This window comes from Oncorhynchus clarkii, chromosome 31, assembly GCF_045791955.1.
Source record: "Oncorhynchus clarkii lewisi isolate Uvic-CL-2024 chromosome 31, UVic_Ocla_1.0, whole genome shotgun sequence".
NCBI lineage: Eukaryota > Metazoa > Chordata > Actinopteri > Salmoniformes > Salmonidae > Oncorhynchus > Oncorhynchus clarkii.
Window position 1 is genome coordinate 34,200,036 of NC_092177.1, and position 26,532 is coordinate 34,226,567.

Consider the following 26,532-nt stretch of genomic DNA (forward strand, 5'->3'; position numbering starts at 1 on the left):
ACTCTGAAATGACATATTGTTTTTATGAAGATTTTAGAATACTCACATGAAAATCTGTCACCAATTGTACAGAAATCTAGCTATCGATACCCTAAAGACTCTGGCAAGTGTGCTAGTCCAGTGCCACTTTGATTATGCTGCACATCACGGTTCACCAGCAGCCCCAAGCATCTAAAGAATAAGCTACAAGCCAAACAAGCTTGTACGAATTGTACTTAAACTCCCCCCCCCCATACTCATCTAGAGGTTGATCATTTTTTAATCTCTATCTCTGTAATGTGTCTATATCTATGTAGTTGTATATGTATTTATGTAAAAAAAAATAAGGACCACAATGGAAATAAGTCTGACTTTATTGTGCAATCCCGGTCACTTAAAAAAAAGTATTTGTGTTTATATATGCATTTTTTTTAAATGACGAATAATATCAATCAATCAATCCAAACTGTGCAGTGGCCAATTGATGAATGGAAAGAGACATCTGTTACAAAACACCAAAATGTTCAATGACATTCGGACATTGTCAAGCCAAGCCTTTTATACTGGGTAAGCCTACAAGGTAGGGACGGATGTATGTTCTTTTTGTCGAGATTGACATAGTCTATTTATTGTGGTGTTGAAAACGCAAACCATGACATTGAAGTGCTCGTAGTCGGTATACTTTGTTTATTGGTTGTGTGTTGCATTGGCACAGAAACCTGTTGGTGAAAAATGTATTATTTTATATAATTGTAAATATGTTGAAAATCTAATTTCCCCCTAGTTGATCATTGTCTGCAGCCGGCTCTGATCGTAAAATAATGAAACAGGCAGCAGGGAGAGTGAGCTCATCTGTGGTGGTCGGCGAACCCTCAACCTTCTGGCCCGTAGCCCTGCATGGCATCAACTGTGAAACAAAAGCATGCTGAAGTGGCCCAGTCCATATCCACGTTTATAAACACAGGATTGCTACATTTGTTATTTGCGGTCGTTAACATTATTGAGTTAATTCTATGAGGTGCGAGGGTGTTCAATTTACTTCACAGTACAAGGGGAGGGTCATGTGAAAATATTTGCAACTTTGTGGAGAGGGGGAGGGAGGGGAATGTTTTTTTTTTTTTGTGACACCTTGATTTAGACCCATAACTTTTGCTTTGAAAATTGCCCATTGAAGAGCCCTTGAAAAATGTATAAATGTTGGTTATTTTTCTGCACGGTAATCTTTTTGCGTGTGTACCCATGCCTAATATATTAAATTTGTCTTATGAGGATAACATAATAAAAAGCATTAACAAGCATATAGAGAAACAATTAATTTATTACATTGTAGCCTAATATTGCATTTCAGGGAGCACAGGTTTGTAAATAACAATTTTGTCGAGAATTTAGGTTATTTTTGGTGACCTAGAATAAATGAGCGCATTACAAAGTAGCATAATGGTTCAATCACCATGGGCTATTCTCGCCTATTGTTTCCCCCTAATCCAGTGTTTCCCAAACTCGGTCCCGGGGACCCCAAGGGTCCATATTGGTTTTTGCCCTAGCACTACACAGCTGAATCAAACAATCAAAGCTTGATGATGAGTTGATTATTTGAATCAGCTGTGTAGTGCTATGGAACAAAAAAAACTAAAATGTGCAACCCTTGGGGTCCCCGGGACCGAGTTTGGGAAACGCTGCCGCCTATTCACTGATGTAATGTCCATTTGGAAACCCTTGCGACTTCAGTGGATAACGGTATTTACAGTAACTATATGCAGTATGTCCTGTAGGCCTACTGCTTATTCTAGCAAAGACTCCTCTCGCAGGTTTGGAATTTTTCCACGCTGACGTCAGAAGAAGCGCAGGCCGCGTTGCTGTTGATAGTTGATATACGACTGGATGAGAGAGTCTGGAACTCGAGGCTTCACGGTGTTCAGGGCGCTTTCAAAGTGTCTCCCCATGATGAGCTGTGCTTTGATGTCCTCTTGCAGGGCCAGCAGGGCAGCCTCTCTGCATACTGCCGTTATCTGCGACAGGAAACAGATACAGGGCTGTCAGACGGCCAGATTACGACTATTTAAAATCATGCTAGCATCCACAGCCACTAGGCCAGTGTTTCCCACCGCCAGTCCTCGAGTAACCCCAACAGCACACATTTTTTGTTGTAGCCGGGACAAACATACCTCATTCAACTCATTTGGGGCTTAATGAGTAGCTGACAAGTTGATTCAGGTGTGCTTGTCCAGGGCTACAATAAAAATGAGTATTGTTGGGGATACTTGAGGACTGGAATTAGGAAACAGCGCCCTAGGCTGTGGTGAACAGGTCAATAATGAATCTCGACAAAACGAGGTTGACCAAATCATGACCATTGGAATAAAAATAGAATTTAGGTTGTGATCTAATAGTTTAATTTACACATTTGTACGGTTATTACAGGGTTACACACACACACACACACACACACACAGTAGAAAAAGTATCTGATATGCAGAACACACACATACCATAATTTTGTATTAATTCAGATTGCACATTTTATTGCAATAAATAACATTTGACTTAAGAGGGCAATTCATTCTGTTTAATTGAAAACATACATACATACATATTCCCAATCCTGCACCTCCCTCCCTTGCAGTCACAGCAGTTTACATTCTTTACGTTGCTCAGGGTTTGGGTCGTTCCGTGGAGCGAACTGACGGTGCACATATCCTGCAAATCTCAACACAGTGCTATCAGTCACTGGAAAGACAGATTGGTTTCCGTTGGAGCAGGTCGTGCTGTAGAACAGAGCGCTAGTTCTGGAAGAGAGGGTGGCATGGGTGGGGAAGAAGGTGTCTGGCGTTCATCAGCCATCTCTGGATTTTCGGGAAACGACTCACTCCCACGGCGTGTACAGAATCTCCTCAAAAAGTCACCGGGCCTTAGTCTTATCACCGTTAATTCAGTGGGATATTATAAAACAGGTGTGGTAGGTGGGGGGTCTGCTGACACCGCCACCTCCCTCCATGCCAGGGGAAACCACAGAGGGCTCAATGTGTTTGGAAAACAAGACCTATATACGGAAATCTCACTGGAGGCGAGTTAGTGCTGGGCTGGAACAAAAGCCTGTGTGCACATTGGCCCTACAGGACCGGATATGCCCGTCCCGATTCTAAATTTAGGCTTATACGGTGTCCTGGTTTCCTCCACAAACCATCTGGGTCCATATTCATAAAGCCCCTCAGTGTATGCGTGGTGATTTAGGGTCAGTTCTGCCTTTTAGATCATAAGGACATGGGGGGACATGGGGGGACCTGATCCTAGATCAGCACTCCTACTATGAGGTGCTTTGTAAATGCGGACGGTCCGGAACAGCAGAACTGAAACGTTGAGGGCATAATTACACCTGCAAAGGCTGCGAATGTATTCAATCTATTTCAAGTGGAGGAAACTGAACCATTTGTAAGGTGACCTCACAAATTCCCTTGGCATATTTTCCCCATTCCAAGAAGGGGACAGCACAAATGGGTACCCTACAATTAAGGATTCAAAGAACTTAAAGAGGCGAAAAAAAATATTCCTAAAAGGAATAACCCCCTTATTGTAATGGGAAGGGTGAAGAGAAAATAAAAATAGTGGTTCCCCTTGAGCTCATCCATGGGACAGAGGCTGGCAACAAGATGGCAGACTGTTGACATTGACAGACATTGCAGGGTAGAAGTCGGCGAAAGGTACAGATCTCCGTTCCTAATCTTAACCATTATGGAGAAAACCACAAAACAGATCTTAGATCAGAAAAACAACAATGGAGGAGGGTTGCAACAGCCAACAAGAATATTTATTTATTTATATTGTAGCTGAAGGGAATTCGTAGCAAAATAGCTCCATAGCTGCTTAAAGACATGCTCCAGAACTTTGGTGACTGCTAATCATTTTTTAAACCTCCCACTTTGGACTGAATGTGTCAATGTGTAGTTCATACATGCACTATGAGTATAATTACTGTCTTACCTCAATTAGCCAAGAAACCCCCCCCCCCCCAAACATTTTGGGAAGATGTGCTGCACCATTTCCCCTGCATTTTCCCTCATGTGGGCCAGCCCCCTAGCAATTTGAGTTCTAGCCATTGAGCTTCAGCGCTTCACCATTTGAGTGACAGCTAGTAAGATGCATACACAGCAGAGCGAGAGAGAGAGAGAGAGCAATGATGTTGTGCATATATCTGCGTAATTGTGACGTGGTAGGCAATTTTCGGGGCCCACTTTTGGCTCGTGAGCTCAACTTTCAGAACTACCGGCTAATAAGTATACAAAAGTACCGGAGAATCTCTTTAGCCACTTTGCCTGTGTGTATATTGGGCCAGGTCGCTGGTTCGAATCTCAGAGCCGACTAGGTGAAAAATATGTTGATGTGCCCTTGAACAAAACATTTAACCCTAATTGCTACTTTTAGTCGCTCTGGATAAGAGTGTCTGCTAATTTACTAAAATATAATGTAAAAAATGTGTGTGTCTGTTTAAGAGTGAGTACTGTAAGAGTATTTCTACTTTGACAGATTAGTTGTGGTACCAGCATCCACCAGGGTCACATATTCGCTCAGGTATGGTAATAACCCATTAGTATCCACTTCTCCGACGACTCACTAAAGATCTGTGTGTGCACTGTTTGCCTGTTTTTGCTAGTTCAACTTCTACTCAACATAGTTGACGGAGCGGCCTTCTGGTCAGGCTCCGTAGACAGGCACATCGCCCACAACTCCCGAGTATACTACGAGCCAATGTCGAAAAAATCAGAGCAAGGGTTGCCTTCCAGAGCGACATCAGAGATTGTAACATTCTCTGTTTCACGGAAATATGGCTCACTCAGGATACGTTATCAGAGTCGGTATAGCCACTTGGTTTCTTCACGCATCGCGCCAGTCGTGTACACCCCCCCCCCCCAATCACGGACTACAAAAAGAAAACCAGTCCCGCCGCGGACCCCGATGTCTTGCTCCTAGACAAACTTAACAACTTCTTTGCTCGCTTTGAGGACAATACAGTGCCACCGACACGGCCCGCTACCAAAACCTGCAGACTCTCCTTCACCGCAGCCAACGTGAGTAAAACATTTAAATGTGTTAACCCTCGCAAGGCTGCCGGCCCAGACGGCATCCCTAGCCGCGTCCTCAAAGCATGGGCAGACCAGCTGGCTGGGTTGTTTACGGACATATTCAATAAATCCCTATCCCAGTCTGCTGTTCCCACATGCTTCAAGAGGGCCACCATTGTTCCTGTTCCCAAGAAAGCTAAGGTAACTGAGATAAACGACAATCGCTCCGTAGCACTCACTTCCGTCAATATGAAGTGCTTTGAGAGACTAGTCAAGGACCATATCACCTGCACCCTACCTGACACCCTAGACCCACTCCAATTTGCTTACCACCCCAATAGGTCCACAGATGACACAATCGCAATCACACTGTACACTGCCCTAACCCATCTGGACAAGAGGAATACCTATGTAAGAATGCTGATCATCAACTAAAGCTCAGTATTTAACACCATAGTACCCTCCAAACTCGTCATTAAGCTCGAGACCCTGGGTCTCGACCCCACCCTGTGCAACTGGGTCCTGGACTTTCTGACGGGCCGCCCCCAGGTGGTAAGGGTAGGAAACAACATCTCCACCCTGCTGATCCTCAACACTGGGGCCCCACAAGGGTGCATTGTCAGCAGTCTCCTGTACCCTCTGTTCATGACTGCGTGGCCATGCACGCCTCCAACTCAATCATCAAGTTTGCAGACGACACTACAGTGGTAGGCTTGATTGCCAACAATGCCGAGACGGCTTACAGGGAGGAGGTGAGGGCCCTCGGAGTGTGGTGTCAGGAAAATCACCTCACACTCAACGTCAACAAAGAAAAGGAGATGATCGTGTACTTCAGGAAACAGAAGAAGGAGCACCCCCCTATCCACATCGACGGGACAGTAGTGGAGAAGGTGGAAAGTTTTAAGTTCCTCTGTGTACACATCACGGACAAACTGAAATGGTCCACCCACACAGACAGCGTGGTGAAGAAGGCGCAACAGCGCCTCTTCAACCTCAGGAGGCTGAAGAAATTTGGCTTGTCACCAAATACGCTCACAAACTTTTACAGATGCACGATCGAGAGCATCCTGTCGGGCTGTATCCCCCCCCGCCTGGTACGGCAACTACTCCGCGCACAAATTCTGGCTCTCCAGAGGGTAGTGAGGTCTGCACAACGCATCATCGGTGGTAAACTACCTGCCCTCCAGGACACCTACAGCACCCGATGTCACAGGAAGGCCAAAAATATCATCAAGGACAACATCCACCCGAGCCAATTGCCTGTTCACCCCGCTATCATCCAGAAGGCGAGGTCAGTACAGGTGCATCAAAGCTGGGACCAAGAGACTGAAAAACAGCTTCTATCTCAAGGCCATCAGACTGTTAAACAGCCATCACTAACATCGAGTGGCTGCTGTCAACATACTGCCTCAAATCTCTAGCCACTTTAATAATTAAAAATTGGATGTAATAAATGTATCACTAGTCACTTTAAACAATGCCACTTTATATAATGTTTACATACCCTACATTTCTCATCTCATATGTATATACTGTACTCTATACCATCTACTGCATCTTGCCTATGCCGTTCGGCCATCGCTCATCCATATATTTATCGTGTACATATTCTTATTCATTCCTTTAAACTTGTAGTTTAAACTTGTAGTTGTTGTGAAATTGTTAGACTACTTGTTAGATATTACTGCATGGTCGGAACTATAAGCACAATCATTTCGCTACACTCGCATTAACATCTGCTAACCATGTGTATGTGACCAATACAATTTGATTTGACATATTTGATGGGGATAGGATGGTTTGGAGTCTTAAGACAGGAAGGGGAGTTTTCGAGATGAGTATGTACAAGGAAGTATGTCGGTTGTGTAAGACAGGGCTAGCTCACTTGGCTAAGGCAGGTGCTAGGCAGATGTCAGGAAGTGAGCGATTTCTTTGTTCAGGGCCAGCCGAACAACATGATTCAGACACTGTAAACAGCGTCCAGGACTAAATGTCTTTGAGAGTTTCCCATCATTCAAATAATTTAGCTTGTTGTCAATGGTGATGTGAAACAATGAAGGTTTTGCAACACAGGCCTCAATTAAGGAGGGAGGACATTGAAATAGAGAGGGGGAAGAGGGGGGTGCGAGCGACTTCAACAACATGATTGAAGGAAGTTTCACCACGCACAAACACATGGACCCAAAAACACAAACTCAATTGTCTTCAATTTCTTTCTTTTTTTTACTTTGTTCCCGACATAGGGGACATGTTAAGGGCCTCGTCTCAATCCCATTACTCAACAACAAGTAATTTGGCTATTTACGCAGGTCGCCCCCCCCCCCCCAGTTCGACAAACCAACAGAGCTGCTAACAAGTATATACTGTAGCAATAGCAGTACACACTGACGTATTCATCTCTCTCATTTAGGGGGGGTCTCTATACGCTGCTGAACGCAGCAGTTTTTCTTTTTTCCTTGCATGTGTGTTTACCATGCGCAATTTGAAAAGCCACAAAGGCAAACAGGGTGAGCAAAAAGCAGTTTGTTTGTAAACGTGAAGAAATTCCAGGCCCCGAGCCAACACAACCCCTTAAAGCTGGGCCCCCCGCCTTCAGAGAGAGGGACAAAAAAAAAATGCAAACGCACAGCAATGAAATGAAGGGGGCGGTGGCAGCCCAGGCTAAATTATGGATCGTTTTTTAAAATTTATTGCAATGCAGACTTTATTTTTCATTCCCTTCATAAATTATGTCAGCAATCACTTAAATATATGGAGGGACTAAACTGATGCATTGCAGCAGCCATTCGTTGGAGATGTGGCGAGTACTTTGGATATCTGGCTGGCGGTGCAGTAACAGCCATCAAAGACCACCTAGGACCAGGTCTATTTAGTAGCATTTTCCAAAAACAGGTTATGACCACAAAAACAACAACTGTAAAGAGTATTCGATGCAGAGTGAGCCAATGCGTTAGTTTTAAATGTAGCCTATATACTGTATCTGTCCAATCACAAGATCTTGTTCTTCTATTAGATCCCAACCTAAATATACACTTTCTGTAACGATGACGTTAATAACCCTTTGTTAATATCGCATCCATGAAACCTGTGTTCCACACACACACACACACACACAGATATTTATTTCTGATGAAAGACTGTTTATTTGACGTAGTCGTGGCCTCACAACAATCACCTTATGAGTGTAACGCACTCTTGGCAGCCATGTTTGAATACCAACCACAACGTACATCTAATTAAGGGAGGCTCTGGGACTCTCCACGTCGGTCAAAGTGATGAATAAAGAAGTCATTCGAGTGGCCTGGACCCCAGTGATCTAGACAGGGAAAAGACACACAACCGCCTGATTGAACTCCGACCACATCCTTGTTTCCACTCGTTCAGCTGATTTGATCTCCTCCTCCGCTGCTCCCAAAACCCCTCTTTGCGAATGATGCCTGTCGTGCGCGAAAATAAGGAAAATGCGATCCGAAGAAGTGATTACGCAGACGATTTACAATCTGTCATCATATTTCCCGACCGTAAGAGGCGAGGGGGGGGGGGGGGGGGGGGGGGGCCCTCTGGTAGACCATAATGATACGTTGCTGCAGGTTGGTAGTCACATTTAGTTCAGTTCTTTGTTGGTCATTTAATTGGAAGGGGCAGGAAAAGCAATTTGGATCTCCAGCTTAAATGGCATAGGGCTAAGCATGGTCTTTTTAGCTCAGTGCAGGGAGGGCGGCCGGCCCTCAGTGCTGTTGTGAGGAGTTGTTTAACGCCATGACATCAGCTTTGGCACGCGCACGGGCATTTTTCCTTCAGGCTTGAGGCTTTTCTCATTTCCCTTGCTTGGAGTCAGACCGCCACAACACGAGCCCCAGATACTTCAGTGGCCTCTGGACATGCTCCTGCAACCGCTTCCCTCCTCCACTGGCTGTTGGCTGTGTGTGTGTTATCCCCATCCGATTCCCTCCTCCACTGGCTGTTGGCTGTGTGTGTGTTATCCCCATCCGATTACCTCCTCCACTGGCTGTTGGCTGTGTGTGTGTGTGTTATCCCCATCCGATTCCCTCCTCCACTGGCTGTTGGCTGTGTGTGTGTTATCCCCATCCGATTCCCTCCTCCACTGGCTGTTGGCTGTGTGTGTGTTATCCCCATCCGATTCCCTGCCTTGTAATGGAAGTAACACCTGCCTAACACTCAATGCACACTTACAGACATTCACACACACTTATGTACACACACACACACTACAGACTGTATTCATTGGGATTCTGTCGGTGTTCCTTTACATAGAAAATGTGGCCTCGCGGATTCCCATATTTGTCATGTGTCAGTTGTACGAAAAACTCTCTCCATTTCTTTTCATAACATTCAACAACATTTTTAGTTTCCATTCCAGTTTCAGTAATACAAGTGTGCACAGAAATGTTTTCAGGATTGGATGAAGAAGCTAACCGGCAGCGCATACCAACGGGCTCAGGTCAAACCCACCCAGTATGCCGTCGCTTCCTACTTCAACAAAGCCGCTCAGTCCCAGTATCAAAAAGCCTTAATTAGGGGCTGGTTTGGTGGCTACCTGCTCCTGCAGCATATCAACGAGGCCAGGCAGCGTAGTAACTTTCGAGCCGGCCCTGTGTCCTTAGGCTCTGCATTACACCAACACTTGTCCCAGCTCTCTTGCTATCAAACACACACACACACACACACACACACACACACACACACACACACACACACACACACACACACACACACACACACACACACACACACACACACACACACACACACACACACACACACACACACACACACACACACACACACACACACACACAGTGATGATATTGGCTCATGAAGAAGTTCTTAGGCCAACGCCAAAAATATTGACTCCCCCTTTTAAGAAAAATAGTCCCCACTGCATCCGACATTCGGAGAGGAAATTAAATAATATAGAAATCAAACAGCGTCACGCTCCAACCAGAAATAAAATGTTTCATTTTCCAAGAAGGCAAAGAGGAAGTGTGCAGTGACAGCAGGCTGCCAAGAGAAACAAGGCCTGTCCACAACCCATGTGAAACCTACAGTATTTAAGATTAAAAGGCAGGCTGGTTAAGTTGAGGAGAGTGGTGAGGAGTGTATGAGTTGGGGGGGGGGGGAAGACGTGAATGGAAACATACCGCACAACCATAAAGGAGAAGGAGAAGAGTCACGGGATTCAGATTCCATAGAAAACATGGCTGAAAAATGGGACGGGTGCTCGTTTCAAGACCACACAGTGTTTGGTTCTCTCTTTCGCCCCCCAGAATAACTTTCAAAGCAGGGGTGACTTGGCTGTTATGAGGTCCATCCCTAGCGCATTACTACCCCCATAACTAGCGCATTACTACCATCAATCGCTCTAATCCAGAACCTATAAAACAGCTGTCATAGCTGATGCTGACCAATCAGTTGAGATTACGAAACTCTTTCAGAAGGGTCCCCCCCCCTCCTCACCTCCACACTGTTTAGGAAAGGCCCGTGTGGAATAGCACCTGTGTCGAGGCTCTGGGACGAGGCGGCCGTGGCGTGTAAGGGGGGAAACAGTGCCTCACTTTGAAGGGCATATTTGTCCTCGCCGGGTAATCAGGTGAATGAAAGCGGCACATTCTCCCCAGCGCTGGGAAGGAAGAGATGGCATATTTACTAAACATGCCCACACTGGAGCGACCTGGAGACCCCTCTCTATGGCACTACTCTGCCCCTGAGTGTGTGTGTGTGTTTGCGTGTTGTGCTCACATGTTTACACAGTCCTGATCACATGGTAAGCAAAATTCACAACGTCCGTGCCCATCCTCTATTCTAAAATTGTTTTAAATCGTATGGGTAACATGGTAGCCTCACAAGCCACCTAATCCCACAAGATTACATTAAACGCTGCATGGATATCAGTCTGGTAGGGCTGAGAAGGCATGCTTCTTAGCTCCGCCTTGTCCCATCACTGCTGCTTCCTCTGATGAACTATGGCGGTGGCGAACGCGAAGCTCCGTTGTTGACAGGCAGTTAACAGTAGGAGAACAACATGTAAAGTCATATTTACGAGGTGATAGCTAAATATAAAGCTTTACATGACAGTTAAAAAGTTGAAAAAATAGACTCTGCTCCCTATCATACATGCTCCATTCTATGCCACAGCATATAAATGGCAAGAAGGTTCAATAAACTGTAGGCAATCAGAGGTTACTGTAGCAAGACGATCACTGTATTGAATTCGATGCAGTAGGCTAATCTCTATCATCGCTATGGTTTGGCAAAAACATTAGTAGGTTACTTTATTTCTGTTAGTCTCACGTTGACACACAGCACGTTATGCATGTATGTACAGTACCAATCAAACGTTTGGATACCTACTCATTCAAGGGTTTTTCTTTCTTTCTTTCTTTTTTTACAATTTTCTACATTATAGAATAATAGTGAAGACATCGAAACTATGAAATACCAAATATGGAATCACTTTTAACAAGGCACACCTGTTAATTGAAATGCAGGTTGAGAGAATGCAAAGAGTTTGCAAAGCTGTCATCAAGGCACATATTGGCTACGTTGAAGAATCTCAAATAGAAAATATATATATATTGATTTGCTTAACACTTTTTTGGTTACTACATGATTCCATATGTGTTATTTCATTGCTTTGATGTCTTCACTATTATTCTATAATGTATAAATTAGTAAACAAAGAAAAACCCTGGAATGAGTAGGTGTGTCCAAACTTTTGACTGGTACTGGTACTATATAATGTTTTGTTGCCCTTTTGTTTTTGGGCTCATTATCCTGGTGTTCGATGTGCCGTTCTCTGGAAAGACAACAAGTGCATGTTTTACTTCCTCAAAATGCCCTAGGTTGAAGATGACAACTTCTCTTTAAACCTAGAAAATGTTGCGCTGCGGCTTCTGTTTTCGGATTTTTTTTGTCAAAGGTGATCCAATTGCTTTCGAATTTCTTATGCGCAACGCCCATTGGCCAAAACGGCTTCAATGCTATCAATTCCAGACTGATAGCACAGAGTTAATTACGAGGCCCTTGAAAAAGATATTTGATCCCAATTGTTCTGGCCAGTACAGCTGAATAAGAGTATGGCTAAAAGGCATAGACATAAGGGTACAATTACATTTTGAATGGGAACATGTTGGCACACAGAGACACAAACATTTTCAAAGCAATGGCTAAGTGGAACACCCTACAAAAGTAAGAGTCAACAGTATCACCAATATTCTCACAATTCCTCATGAAACCAGGACAAGGAAAATACCATGTGTTTAGGGAATTTCACAAAATGTAATGGCCCTTTGGAGGAAGGACTGTCGACATACACCGAGTGTATAAAACATTAAGGACACCTGCTCTTTCCATGACATAGACTGACCAGGTGAATCCAGGTGAAAGCTATGATCCCTTACTGATGTCACTTGTTAAATCCACTTCAATCAGTGTAGATGAAGGGGAGGAGACAGGGGTTAAAGAAGGATTTTTAAGGCAAAGGAGTGGCCAATCCACAGCTGTTTGCGAGGTGTTAAACGAGAGACTAGCCTTCCTGGGGGCTGCTCAGTGCAGCGTTTAACTACAGACCCCTGACCTCTCGGCCCGTGTGGGCCTCTGAAACAGGCACACCTCCCCCTGACAGTGGCCTATGGGGCCTAAGGCCAGGGTAAGAAGAGGAAGATCCGGGGGGCCAACTCAATACACTTTTTTTTTTACAGGTTCCTGGAGTTCCTATTGCTGAAGCGCTGGTCTTCTTCTTTCCTTATTTTTTTCGCTCTTTCTCAATCTCTCTCTCGCTCACTGTAGTTTGCCTCCTCTCCCATCCAAAAGGCCCTAGGATTTTTTTTTTTACTGGTTCCTTAATGCTGGAGGGGTAAACATCCTTCTCTATCCTTCCTGCTCTCTCTCCGCCCTTTCCCTCCCTCCTGCCTCTACCCCAAGCCAAGAGAAACATTACAATAAGTACACTTGAGTGGTTCATATTTCCCAGGAAAAATGTAATTTGTGCCACGCGTGTACTTGGACCGAGACCACAGCAAGGTCTTTATATATAAATGCAAAAAGGCAGAGCTGGAAGTCTTTCCTTTTCATACGTCTCCCATTTTGACAGCCAGGACTCTGAATGAAAAGGAAAAAGATGACTTTATAACAAGAATTAGAGAGGTAAACAGCTATTCGTTCCAGACAATCTGACATAATTGCCGGGGTAGTAAATTGAATATTATATGCACATATTTTTTGGCAATCTCTTCCTGCTTCCTATGGTCGGAAAATGTCAAAACAATAGTGGTTCGCTGTGGCAAAATTATACTGTGCATTTAAAAGCTCACAGATTTATAAAACTCACCTACGTTTTGGCCTCGAACAAACGCAACATATGCATATTTTCTTGGTCAACATTGGGAATTAATCTATCAATCTCTGATCAGCAGAGGCCAGACGTACACTTGCGTCATTGAGTCTACATTGAATCTTAATGCTATTAAAACAGCAACAGCTTTGTTGATGCATTCTTCTGGGTGTCCTTGATAATAAAACATCTTTGCAACAACAAATATGGGGTCATAAATCTTTGTTGGGGAACAGGGCAGAAGAACAACCACAACAGGTGTTAAGAGGAAGCCATTTATCTTCCTGCTTGGAAAACAAATTATATTATGGTGTTTTTTTGTGGTTTTCTTTCTCCCCCTCCATAACATCAATGTTATTTCAAAGTCTTTCCACCTACAGATTGAGTATACGAGGCATTTTGATATTTCGAAGTCATACATTGGTTTTGGATGGCTGGTATTGTTAAGCAATCTTTACCGTTTCCTCAAATAAATCTAAATCAAATGAAATCAATGTTATTGGTCGCACACACATGGTTAGCAGATGTTAATGCGATTGTAGTGAAATGCTTGTGCTTCTAGGTCCGTCCGTGCAGTAATATCTAACAAGTAATCTAACAATTTCACTTGTTGGAAGCAGCCACTCAATGTTAGTCATGGCTGTTTAACAGTCGGATGGCCTTGAGATAGAAGCTGTTTTTCAGTCTCTCGGTCCCAGTTTTGATGCACCTGTACTGACCTCGCCTTCTGGATGATAGTGGGGTGAACAGGCAGGGGCTCGGGTGGTTGTTGTCCTTGATGATCTTTTTGGCCTTCCTGTGACATCGGGTGGTGTAGGTGTCCTGGAGGGCAGGTAGTTTGCCCCCGGTGATACCTTGTGCAGACCGCACTACTCTCTGTAGTGCACTACGGTTGTGGGCGGAGCAGTTGCCGTAACAGGCGGTGGGTGATACAGCCCGACAGGATGCTCTCGATTGTGCATCTGTAAAAGTTTGAGTGTTTTTGGTGACAAACCAAATTTCTTCAGCCTCCTGAGGTTGAAGAGGCGCTGCTGCGCCGTTTGGAGGGTACTATGGTGCTAAATGCTGAGCTGTAATCGATGAACAGCCTTCAAACATATTCCTCTTGTCCAGATGGGTTAGGGCAGTGTGGTTGTGTCGTCTGTGGACGGCATTTGATTGTAAGGAATTCTAAGTCAGGTGAACAAAAAGCACTTGAGTTCCTGTATGTTGTTATAATCACACCACGACTCGTTAATCATAAGGCATACACCCCCGCCCTTCTTACCAGAGAGATGTTTGTTTCTGTCGGCGCGATGCGTGAAGAAACCGGGTGACTGTACCGACTCTGATAACGTGTGCTGAGTGAGCCATGTTTCTGTGAAACAGAGACTATTACAATCTCTGATGTCGCTCTAGAAGGCAACCCTTGCTCGAATTTCGTCTACTTTGTTGTTAAGAGACTGGACATTGGCTCGTAGTATACTTGAGAGCGGTGAGCGATGTGCCCGTCTACAGAGCCTGACCAGAAGACCGCTCCGTCTGCCCCTTCTGCGGCGCCATTGTTTTGGGACGCCTACTGGGATCCGATCCATTGTCCTGGGTGGTGGTCCAAACAGAGGACCCGCTTCGGGAAAGTCGTATTCTTGGTCGTAATGTTGGTAAGTTGACGTTGCTCTTATATCCAATAGTTCTTCCGGGCTGTATGTAATAAGACTTAAGATTTCCTGGGGTAACAGTGTAATAAATAATACATTTTTAAAAAACTAAATACTGCATAGTTTCCTAAGAACGCGAAGCGAGGCGACCATCTCTGTCGGCGCCATCAGAACGTCCACAACACATGGTGGATATTTTGACAGCAGGAGATTTCGTGGATAAATTACCTTCTGTAAACAGGAAAACTATGAAATGTGGATCCACCTAATCAACCACAATGTCCCCACAGCAGGCCTATATGATGTCCCCATACTGGGCCTATATGATGTCCCCACAATGTCCCCACACTGGGTCTATATGATGTCCCCACAATGTCTCCATACTGGGCCTATATGATGTCCCCACAGTGTCCCCATACTGGACCTATATGATGTCCCCACAGTGTCCCCATACTGGACCTATATGATGTCCCCACAATGTTCCCATACTGGGCCTATATGATGTCCCCACAGTGTCTCCATACTGGGCCTGTATGATGTCCCCATACTGGGCCTGTATGATGTCCCCACAATGTCCCCATACTGGGCATATATGATGTCCCCACAATGTCCCCATACTGGGCCTGTATGATGTCCTCACAATGTTCCCATACTGGGCATATATGATGTCCACACAATGTACCTCTGCCCATTTATGATTAAACCAAGTTCACAGAGTCCTCCGGAAAACTGAGAACCCCTTATTGACGTGCGTCCTCTCCGTGACACCCGTGCAATCTCCCGCAGGCTAACATGGGAAACAATGCTGATTCCAAGTAAAGAAGCCTCCTCTATCAAAGCTAAATGAGCCAACAGGTCTCCACCAGGCTGAAGGATTTGGCCTCTCTCTGACTCGGGACATGTGATGGAGTACATAAATCCTCGGATTCTTCCTGTCAGGGCTTGATCATCAAAAAAAAGAGAAAAAGAAACGCGTCACCCTTCCCTCCGGACTAGCAGCAATCCCTCTTTATGACAACACAATGCAATTACAGTATCGAATGTTACTTTGTTGGACGGCTGAAGGCGGATGGTGAAGGCAGGAGCAGTGCTGATGGACGGGTATGGTGGTTAGGGGGTGTAAACTTGGGGAAAACAGATGTCACTCTGGGCAGGAACCTGCCGGGTGGAAGACGTGACTTTAACAGGGCTTCTGGCTCGGAGCTGACATGACAACAACTGCCAGTCTTGTCACTCTACCAGTCCATTCAACCTTACCCTATCAAGACTTGGGATGCAAAAGGGTCTTTAGATGAGAAACACAAAATTAGGCAACACTTCACATTAATGACACTGTTGCAACTTTGTGTGAAGTGTAAGCCAAAATCATATTCTCTCCTCACAAAGTCTGACAACTAACGCAAGACTCAATGCTTAGTAATGTCCTTGCTCATTCTCTTAAGAGTTTCTAGTACTTCAGTTGGCAGAGAGAGGAGAGAGGGGGAGAAGGCTGTGTGTGAGCGAGAGAAATATGACTCGGCAAACCGGCCTCCAATTTCAATAAGAGCCCGGACGATTTACAAGGGCCCCTCATCGAGCTTGTTCCCCTGAAGCGTGGGCTTGATACACGACCGATGCCCATCCACCATGGCACGCCTCACCGCCCTCTGCAGAAATCCCGCCGTGCCAAGACAAATACCCCCGCTAAGTAGCATTTCAAACAGATGCATAGCACCACGGCAGGCTTTTATGACCTGTCATGCCAGGATTATTCACGTTCACGTACCCTCAGGAGAGCTATAGTATATTTAGTATAGACAAGATGCCTTTAAGCACTCCATTCCACCTATATATCCCACCTTATGGCCACCAAAAGACACTGGATCACAAGAGCTACTTATTTACAAGCCGATTCATCGAATTACTACATCTAATGATTTGCTATATTACAGTTTGTTCATGTTATTTATCTTATTAAGTTAGAGCATTGAGGAGCATGAAAATGGCTTCCAAATGTCCCCTGACATACAAAGGTACTACAAAAGCGCTGGCAACAACAAAGTGTGTAACAGCTCACAGACCATTGACTTTAAGCTTGTGCATGTTGTGCGAAGCAGCACATACTTCTGGGGGGGGGGGGGTTGTGGGGTTACCGAGAGTGAACCTGAAAACAGAGATAGCAAACTTTCCACTGGGAGGTGAAAGCTCTATCCCAAACACCCCGATGTAAAATGCAACACCTGATACCGAGGGATCGGTTTCCAGCGCATACCTTCTCCAGGTGCCTGCTCTAAGCTGCTTTTGGGTGGGGGAACTATGGAGGGAAGGAGGGAGGAGAAAGGAGGGTGGGGGTACATGTTTTCAACAGATCTCTTCAAATCCCTAAAAGGTCATGTAGAGAAGCAAATTCCTCGACAGCTGTGTTCCTCTGATCAGATCTCCAAGAGAATAGCCAGAGAAAAGTTAGTGGCCAAAAGGTCCTAGACACAGAATTGACAAATCCTCTTCATAATACCCATGTGGCCTTGCAACCACATTTTGATCGACTGGAACATTTTGGACAACTGGAGTTGATTTTATAGCCACTGAAGGATGTGTCATCATTAAACCACCAAGAGCATGAAAAACATCTTGACAGGTAGTAGGGCTTGTCAGGGCTTCAACGGCACTGCACAGTTTCTCTGTCAAGACAACGTGATTCACACCCCAGCCCAACGTCAAGAGACAAGCCTGTCGCACAATGGAGTGTTTGTGTGCTCGCTGCGAGTCCCTCAGCGGTGCGATCACGAGGCCCTTGACACAGCACAGACATAAAACAGACAGTGGAAGGCGAACAACATCTCCTTGCGAACGCTGGCCACCGCTCTCTTATTTCCTGTAATCGTTAAAAGGTAGGCTTAAAAACAATAACAACGAGGAGAGAGAGAGAGAGTCTTTCACCTCAATATTTTTCTCCCCATGTTGAACTTGACTTTACGGTCTCCGTGTTGGGTTTGTCTTAGCCGATTTTTCTCGGACAGTCCGGCTCTTGCCAGGGTGGCCAACCATGAATCAGGTAGCATGCCTTCGATAAATCTCACTTCAAGGAATTGATTCAAACCTGGACTAAAATCCTCGATCATTTGGTCTAATAAAAAAACAATTTGCCGCCATCCATGACTAAATGGCAGAATTGTTCCTGGACGTGTCCTTTTCATTTGATATAAAAACACATACGGGCACTAGTGCTGATATTCTTACATTCAATATCACATTCTCAATGCTAATCACAATGAGGTGAAATCCTAACTTGAGATCTGCATATGTGTAACTTAGATTTTTGCGTAAACTACGCATTGATGTCAATGGGAGATGAGCCCCAGAATCGTTATTACATTACAACGTGTATTACATCCTGCATCTTCTATGTATTCTACCGTAAAATGACTTATTATAGAGTACGTGTTGTTTATTTGCAACCATAAATCAGTACTGTTTGTCTCACCTCTGCTCCGGAGTACTTTTCCGTTCGGGTCACCAGGTCATCCAGACACATGTCCTGGTCCACGGGCATGCTGCGGAGCTGCAGCGCGAAGATCTCCCGTCGCGTGGGGCCGTCCGGTAGAGGGACGTACACTATCCGGTCCAGTCGACCCGGACGCATCAGGGCCTAGGCAACAGAAGTGAGGGAAATGAGCTGTTAGTCATGTGTGTGTGATTGTCTCTGCTGCTGGGTGACAAACATCCCTTTGAGGATGGAGTCTTCATCAATCAATCAATCAATCAATCAATCAATCAATAAATACATCTTTCCACCTATCCTTCTCTCTTACTCCCTCCCTCCATCTCTCTTGTCAGGAACCTGAGACGAGAAAAATTCCAAGCACTGATCGCAGGTGTGGTAAACTTGCCCAGAAGCAAGGCCTGATCAGCTCAAATCAAGCGTGAAGATTATTATTCCAAATGGAGGCCGTGTGCAGTCTCAGGAGGACCATATCCAATCAAAGTCCACACCATACGCCAGTTTCCAAGGCACAGAAAAACAACACTGGATGAAAGAATGCACATTTCAACTATTGTTTACCATGTGAAACGGAAGAAAGGAAATCGCAGGTGAATATTCGTTCTAACACGTCGTCTTGCAGTGGAGGTAAGAATACTGTTTTGGTTTATCTCCGAGAAAGAAAAGATGAAGGGAACTATTCTGAACTAGTTTGTTAGGAAGGCATTTAAGTCCTTCAATATTGACTGAAGGCCGTCATTGCTCTTGGAAAGGAAGTTAACATGGCTAAACACAGCCGGATCATCAGTTGCAAGGGGCAAACAGAATAGCTTTCCTCCCCACAACCTAGTGCACGGGTAGGCAACTAGATTTAGCTGCGGGTCGTTTTTTGTTTGGAGCGAATAGTCGGGTCTGGAATATAATTATAATAATTTGTACACTGCAAATTGACCACAACTAATCCTCAACAGAGATTATTTTTGAAAATAACAAACATTTCATATCTCGATTACATTGTGACAAGATCACGTCTCTTTTTTATTTGTGGGAATACTTGGGGACAAATTTTCTAAATTAAACTCAAAGCTAAATTCCAATTATTTTACCAAAAACTAAAATCCTAAAAAAAATATATAAAAATATGTTGCCGACCCAAAAATATCCCTCCAACCACTGCAGTCTCTCTTCCCTGATGTCATAGAGGGACAGTTGGCTGCTCAGCACAGACAGACAGACGGGCCTGCAGAGGTGGAAGTAATGTCTGTGCCTCTGGTGAGCAGTGACCTAGCCCACAGCCTTTCAATTTTTTGTTTACGTCCTCGTCACATCCCCTGCTATAACCTTCTGGATATACAAAGGACTTTCAAGCCCAGAGACTTCCTTCCTATATGTACATATTTAAAATCTGTCTGCGCTTCCCTGTGCGGAACGTTTGCAAATGGGGGGAGAATTTTTGTTGTTGTTGACGTAACCATAACAGTCTGGCTAACAAATTAACGATGTATCACGAGAGGATCATTTTTTGTTGTTGTTGGGTTGTCCAGATTCCTCCACTTGGATCCGCCCTGCTATGCGCTACCAACATGAATAGGAAGACAACAATGTCACTGTGATTAGGATGGGGGAGATGAACAGGCCCCAGGGCCACTGCCAAAGGAAAATAATAAAGGTCCATGCTGGCTAGGGGCCAGAGTAGCTTGACAACGTGTGTCTGGAACAAAAACACGTGAGGCTGTCTCTTCTTTGTCATCGCTCTTCCCACAGGGGGGACAGAGGAGGGGGTGGGGGGCTGTGGTTGATTGTCGCCGAAGTGCGTACTCCGCTCCACTGTGGACGTGCCAGGGACACTTCCGGAGTTGATCTCCCTGGAAGTATGTGGCGGCCGCATGCCAGAGCAAACTTGCCGACCCCTCACACACACAGGCAGACAGACACACACACACAGCCTCCACAACACAACTAGCCTAACAGGACACACCGGGGAGAACTGAGTGTTAAGATGATCGAGCTCAACATGCTAAATCCATTTATGTTCGTTAACCCTAGATGTTGCTTGCAACAGACTTTCTGGGTATTTCCTACAAGCAAAGTTGCACGCTTGCTCTACCATAAAAACACACACATTCACGCACGTACAAAAAGCTACACATGCACACTCCCAATTATCCAGGTGCTCACACAAACAGACCCAACTCTGGGCTTTTGAGACTGCTAAACTCATTTGACATCCCTGGAGGCAAAGGTATTTTTTTCTGGTCCACTCAGGAAGAGCAGGGGCCCATCCATCACTTAACAAGATACACTTCCTGTTTTCAAGGATCCGGGGGGTGGGGGGGTGGGGCAGGACCCCAAAAGAAAAATACTTGGCTTGGCATGTCGGGCAAGCGTTGACGGGCTCTTTCGTAACGCCATCCTTCCACCTGAAGCCTTGGCTTGACAGAAGAAAGACAGTGATGGAGGGGGGACAAGGGGGGGGGGGCAGAGGCAGGGAGGTATAAAGACAGCTGGAGCAGAGGACACTGACAAAACCCACTATAACCTCAGGCTAACAACTCTCAAAACGTCACAGAGAAGAAACACTGCAGTTATTGTTGAATAAGGTACCTATATTCAAAGTATGAGGTTATCACAGTAGCCCATACTCTTCTCTGAGTTAACTATGAAGATAAATAGTCACACTGATCATGAACCTCTGCATCTCAACATGGAGACATCAGATGGGAACGTTCCACCAAATACTTCAAAATACTTTGCAATCGCAGAAAAAAAGTCAGGATACAGTATAGTGGCTTCAGTCCGCCTGATCAAAACAGGTTGAAAAAAAAGCCTCGCCCGCTCGCTGCCAGCCAAGTTTTTCACTGCCGATAACAACAGTAATCATTCCAGGGATTGCGATCCTCCTCGAGAAGTGATTACGCTATAACGACAGATTACTTCCTATCTCTGAAGGCCACTACCTCTCTGTAACATTTCTTTAGACATACAATACCAGTCAAAAGTTTGGACACGTCTACTCTTTCAAGGGTTTTTCTTAATTTTTTTAAAACTATTTTCTGCATTGTAGAATAATAGTGAAGACATCAAAACTATGAAATAACACATATGGAATCATGTAGTAACCAAAAAAGTGTTGAACAAATGCACTGTAGGCCTACTGAACCTTTCCAAATCATGTCCAAGAAATTGAATTTCTTGAATTTACTAGTGGAGTCCAAGTTGTAGAAACATCTCAATGGAAACAGGATGCACCTGAGCTCAATTTCGAGTCTCATAGCAAAGGGTCTGAATACTTACGTAACTAATGTATTTCCATTTTTTTAAACGTATAAACATGCAAAAATCTAAAAAAATCGCTTTGTCATTATGGGGTATTGTGTGTAGATTGATGAGGATTTTTATTTATTTAATACATTAAAGCCTTGTTAAAAAAATGTAACAAAATTTGGAAAAAGTCAAGGGGTCTGAATACTTTCCGAATGCACTGTATGTGGTTCAGTAGGTCTACAGTATATGTGGTTCAGCAGGTCTACAGTATATGTGGTTCAGTAGGTCTACAGTATATGTGGTTCAGCAGGCCTATATGTGGTTCAGTAGACCTACAGTATATGTGGTTCAGTAGGCTTATAAGTGGTTCAGTAGGCTTATAAGTGGTTCAGTAGGCCTATATGTGGTTCAGTAGGCTTATAAGTGGTTCAGTAGGCCTATATGTGGTTCAGTAGGCTTATAAGTGGTTCAGTAGGCCTATATGTGGATCAGTAGGCCTGTAAGTGGTTCAGTAGGCCTATAAGTGGTTCAGTAGGCCTATAAGTGGTTCAGTAGGCCTATAAGTGGTTCAGTAGGCCTATACGTGGTTCAGTAGGCCTATACGTGGTTCAGTAGGCCTATATGTGGTTCAGTAGACCTATATGTGGTTCAGTAGGCTTATATGTGGTTCAGTAGGCTTATATGTGGTTCAGTAGGCCTATACGTGGTTCAGTAGGCCTATATGTGTTTTAGTAGGCCTATATGTGGTTCAGTAGGCTTATATGTGGTTCAGTAGGCTTATATGTGGTCCATTGCAGGAATCAAACTCACAATCCTGGTGCTACCATGCATCATGCTCCAAACAACTGAGCCATCAAATCCACATACAGAATCCTTTTGTCATGCCACATCCTTTTTTATGCTTGATTGTTATCTTCTTCTTTGAAAGGGACATTTCCCCACGCTGGTTGGCTGGGAGTATGGCTGGCTGAGGCATTAGTGGAGTCTCTTCCCTGCCCCAAAGGCATCCGCTCTATGTGGTTTCCTAAACCTGTCAGTCTGCAATCCGCAGAGGCCCAGGTGACTCACTCCCTTCCACGGTGGAGATACATGGGCCACCCTGCAACTATGCTGGTCGGGGACACTACAGAGATAAAGTGGGAGCACAACAACGCACACCGTGCAGCTGGTCCACACCATCAGACCAGGGGGGTGCATAGGAGATGGTGTCTTTAGGGAGGGCAGGGGACAGGAGTGGGGGGCAGGCGGTAGGAGTTGGTGCCACCCAATAACATTGTGGAGAGGGTTACAAAAGAGAGAGAGGCAGAGGAAGGGAGAATTGGGATCAGATCAAAATATTAGAGGCTTTCAGTCTGATTAGAGGCTTTCAGACTGGTTTTGCCCTGGAGTCAAACTTGTTTGGGACAGGCGAGGCCACGATGTCCAAGAAGGGATTGCTCTGGTACCTGTTAACACCCCTTATGGCACCTGCTGCCCCAATCACAGTCTGTTGCAGAATGTTTACATCTAGCAATTGTGAGTAGATCGTGCAGGACCAAAACCACAGGACGCGTTGGTTCACAGCTGACCACAAACACCTGTCATGTTCCTTGGTTTGTCGTAGAGTGTTTGGGAATTAACGGAAGCACCACGTTAACATAGGCCCCTCTTTTAGGAGGTGTGTGTGTGTGTGTGTGTGTGTGTGTGAGACAGGTGCGGTTCACTGTCACATACCGGGTGTGGACCAGGTGAGAGGGTGGGCTGGTAGGATGGTAGCAGCTGCATCCCACTTATGGGGATGCCTCCTAGGGGGGGGGGGGGGGGGGGGGGGGGGGGGGGGGAGGTCCGAGCTAATACGGCCACAGCTGCTGGGTGTGTAGTTAAATTGCCAGGCTCTAAAACAACCCCCTGAGCACCTCACAACTCTTGCAACACTCACTCAAAATGGCCGCTGTCAAAAAGTGTCTACATTTATTTGGATAGGACACAAAAATAGCCAAGACAAACGTTAAACACAGAAATAAAGGGACATGTGGGTTAAGTGGGAGTGAGCCACCAAAAAAAACAAAAAGGTGAAGAAAAGGAGAGGAAATTAGGCCGAGCCCCGTTGAAATGTCAGGTCACTGGAGCCCGGAATAAAATAGCAGTAAAACAGCTGCCATAAAATACATGTATGTTTGCTTACCAGAGAGGTGTATCCTGTGAGCTGTCCAGTCCACAGTTCACAGTTGAATTATAAGGGGATTGCGTTAGGTGTAAACTATCAATGTCTGGTTTCCACAATCCGTCAGAACCCATAAAGTGGCCTGGTTTGATGTGGTGGCCCTTGCGCCGGCCAACTCGTTACCAGCGCCTCCCCTCTCAAAATGTCAGAAATATTTATCTTGTCTTTCACCCCCCCCCTCAAAACAGTCCCCTCTTTTTTACAGTACCAGCCTTCTTCATCCCCCTTCTTATGGGGGATGACGGACGAAAGCAAGGGCTTCCGAATTTCATTTAACAAGCGGAAGTCCAGTGACAACAAACAGAGCGGATCTGGGGGTGCTGGGAACAGGGGTTGCTGGGTACTGGGGGTGCTGGGTACAGGGGGTGCTGGGAACAGGGGGTGCTGGGAACACGGGGTGCTGGGAACACGGTGTGCTGGGAACACAGGGTGCTGGGTACAGAGGGTGCTGGGTACAGAGGGTGCTGGGTACAGGGGGTGAAGGAAATATCTTCACAGCTGTGAATAGTTGCAGCCTCTTCCCCCCCCCCCCCTCCCAGTGGCTCTCCCATAATGATAACCAAACATAAAAAATACATTTAGTACAAGTGCTGCAGGTTGCACTTCACCATCCTCTCAGCCACAAACGTACACCCGCCTCCCCCTTACAAGTTCTAATTAGAGGGTTGACAGTCCCCTATGGTGTGTGCAGAACTGCCACTCCAGCCAGACCTGTCACATGACCCTGCAGACAGACGGACACAACCACAGATGTATTTTCCTCCATCTCCCCTCCTTTTGGTACATTCAAGTTCCTCATAACTTCTGTCACACTGCGATGTCCCGTTGTATGCCTCAGCTTGTGACCTAGTGTGTGTGTGTGTTGGGGGGGTCTTCGGGGAGAAATTAAACGACTATTCATAAAACTGACTGCTGAAAGAAATGCACCGACTGTTTTTGAGATATGACAATAACGAGGAAAAGCTCTCAAACCGAAGTACAGAGAATCTGACTGTCAAGATTTCAAGTTTTTATGGTCACATGCACAACTACAGTGAAATGCCTTTCTTGCTGGCTCTTTCCCAACAATGCAGAAATAAATATATTTTTTTTCAACATGAGAAATAGAAATAAGAAGAACACGAGAAAGTAAGTAAGCTATATACAGGGTCAGTTCCAGGGTCAGAGCCAATACCATGTTTACAATGTGCATGGATACTGGAGTGGGAGGGTTAGATATCATTTGGCATGGCAAACTGAACAAAATATAACTACGCACCTGAGGTCCCAAATGCCAAGCGGAGTCACAAGCTGCATGAGGGGTGAAGATCTAACGAGGGGGAGAGGCGAGAGGGGTGGCCACCCCGTCAAGACTGCTAATAGGGCATGGGAAGAAGGAGGAAGTGCTGTTGTGGGGGACGTGGACCGGGCCTGGGGAAAGGGGTGGGGTGGGGGTGACCCAGCTCTCCCCAACCCACCCTGCTCTCCCTTCCCCTCCAGCCAGACTGCAGGTGCCAGCCCACCTCAGGGTCCCCGCCAGGCTCTCATTATGCCCGGTGCCATTCAGCTGGTTCCTAACACGCAACCCTGAGCGCATTGTGTTTCTCTGGCGGCCCTTGTCCTCCTCCTCCTCCTCTCTGTCATGTAGGAGTGATGGAAAAATAGGACTTTTAAGAGTAGGAGTTCAAGGGGTTTTCTTTTTCTTCATTTGATGTTTTAATATGAAGGCTTCAGGTGTTCTGTAGTCTCGGTGGCTATCACCTTGGTTTGCATTTGTTTTTGTCTTTCACACCAGCACTCCCTCATGCTCCCAGATGCCATTATCGTCACAGTAATCACCGGCATCAGACACAGGTCAGCCTGCTGGCAGGGTGCTGAAAGAATCACCTCAGCTTCCTGAATACACACACACACTCAATAGTTTCGAAAACATACCTGTAAAACACACACAGCCTCAAGCTTGCACACACACACACACACACACGCACACACGCACACACGCACACACGCACACACACACACACACACACACACACAGGCACGCACTTGCAACACATGCGCTCTCACTCACATCGAGGCCTACTTACGTGCATACACACAGAGAGACAAACATAAACACACACATTGCTGAGTGACGAGGCTGACTCAGTCGGATCAGTTTCCACTTCCGTGAAATATAAACATTAGCTTGTTTACCCTTTACCCCAGTGGGATTCAAACTTTTTCAGCAGGGACCCCATTTTTTCTGCACTCATTTCTGGGGAAGCGATTTTTTTAGCAAGACTTTCTCGCGACCCCACCCCAAATCTAATGGCACAACCTTAAAATTGGTTAATTTTGATTTTTACATTAACAAATAACATTCAATTCATTATATTTCCATCTCTTATCAAATTAAAAGAAACAAGTAAATACATTTACTCCATAAACCTGGTCTTTTCTCAAAAATGTTTGTATATTGTCCCACACAATAATCTGTACTCTTCAATTTTTGTTTCTTAAAAAAAACCCATGTATTTTATTTTGGCGACTCCACTGCAGTTCCCCTACGACCCCACCAGGGGTCATGACCCCGGCTTTGAATATCACTGCTTTATCCC

General features: G+C 45.3%; 1 protein-coding gene across 2 annotated transcripts in view; it reads right to left on the reverse strand.

Moving 5' to 3' along the window:
* Positions 1–1,281: 1,281 nt before the first annotated feature.
* The window catches only part of LOC139391176 (AFG2 AAA ATPase homolog A), a 123,422-nt gene continuing 98,171 nt past the window's right edge, over positions 1,282–26,532 (reverse strand). Inside the window, exons 16-17 of one of the 2 annotated variants that reach the window (XM_071138750.1) lie at positions 18,490–18,654; positions 1,282–1,988 (exon numbers count right to left, since the gene is read on the reverse strand). In XM_071138750.1, the coding sequence (XP_070994851.1) occupies positions 1,812–1,988; positions 18,490–18,654 (342 nt within the window). In that variant the 3' untranslated portion in view covers positions 1,282–1,811. The remainder of the gene's footprint in view (positions 1,989–18,489; positions 18,655–26,532) is intronic. The other variant, XM_071138749.1, reaches the window with a different exon arrangement.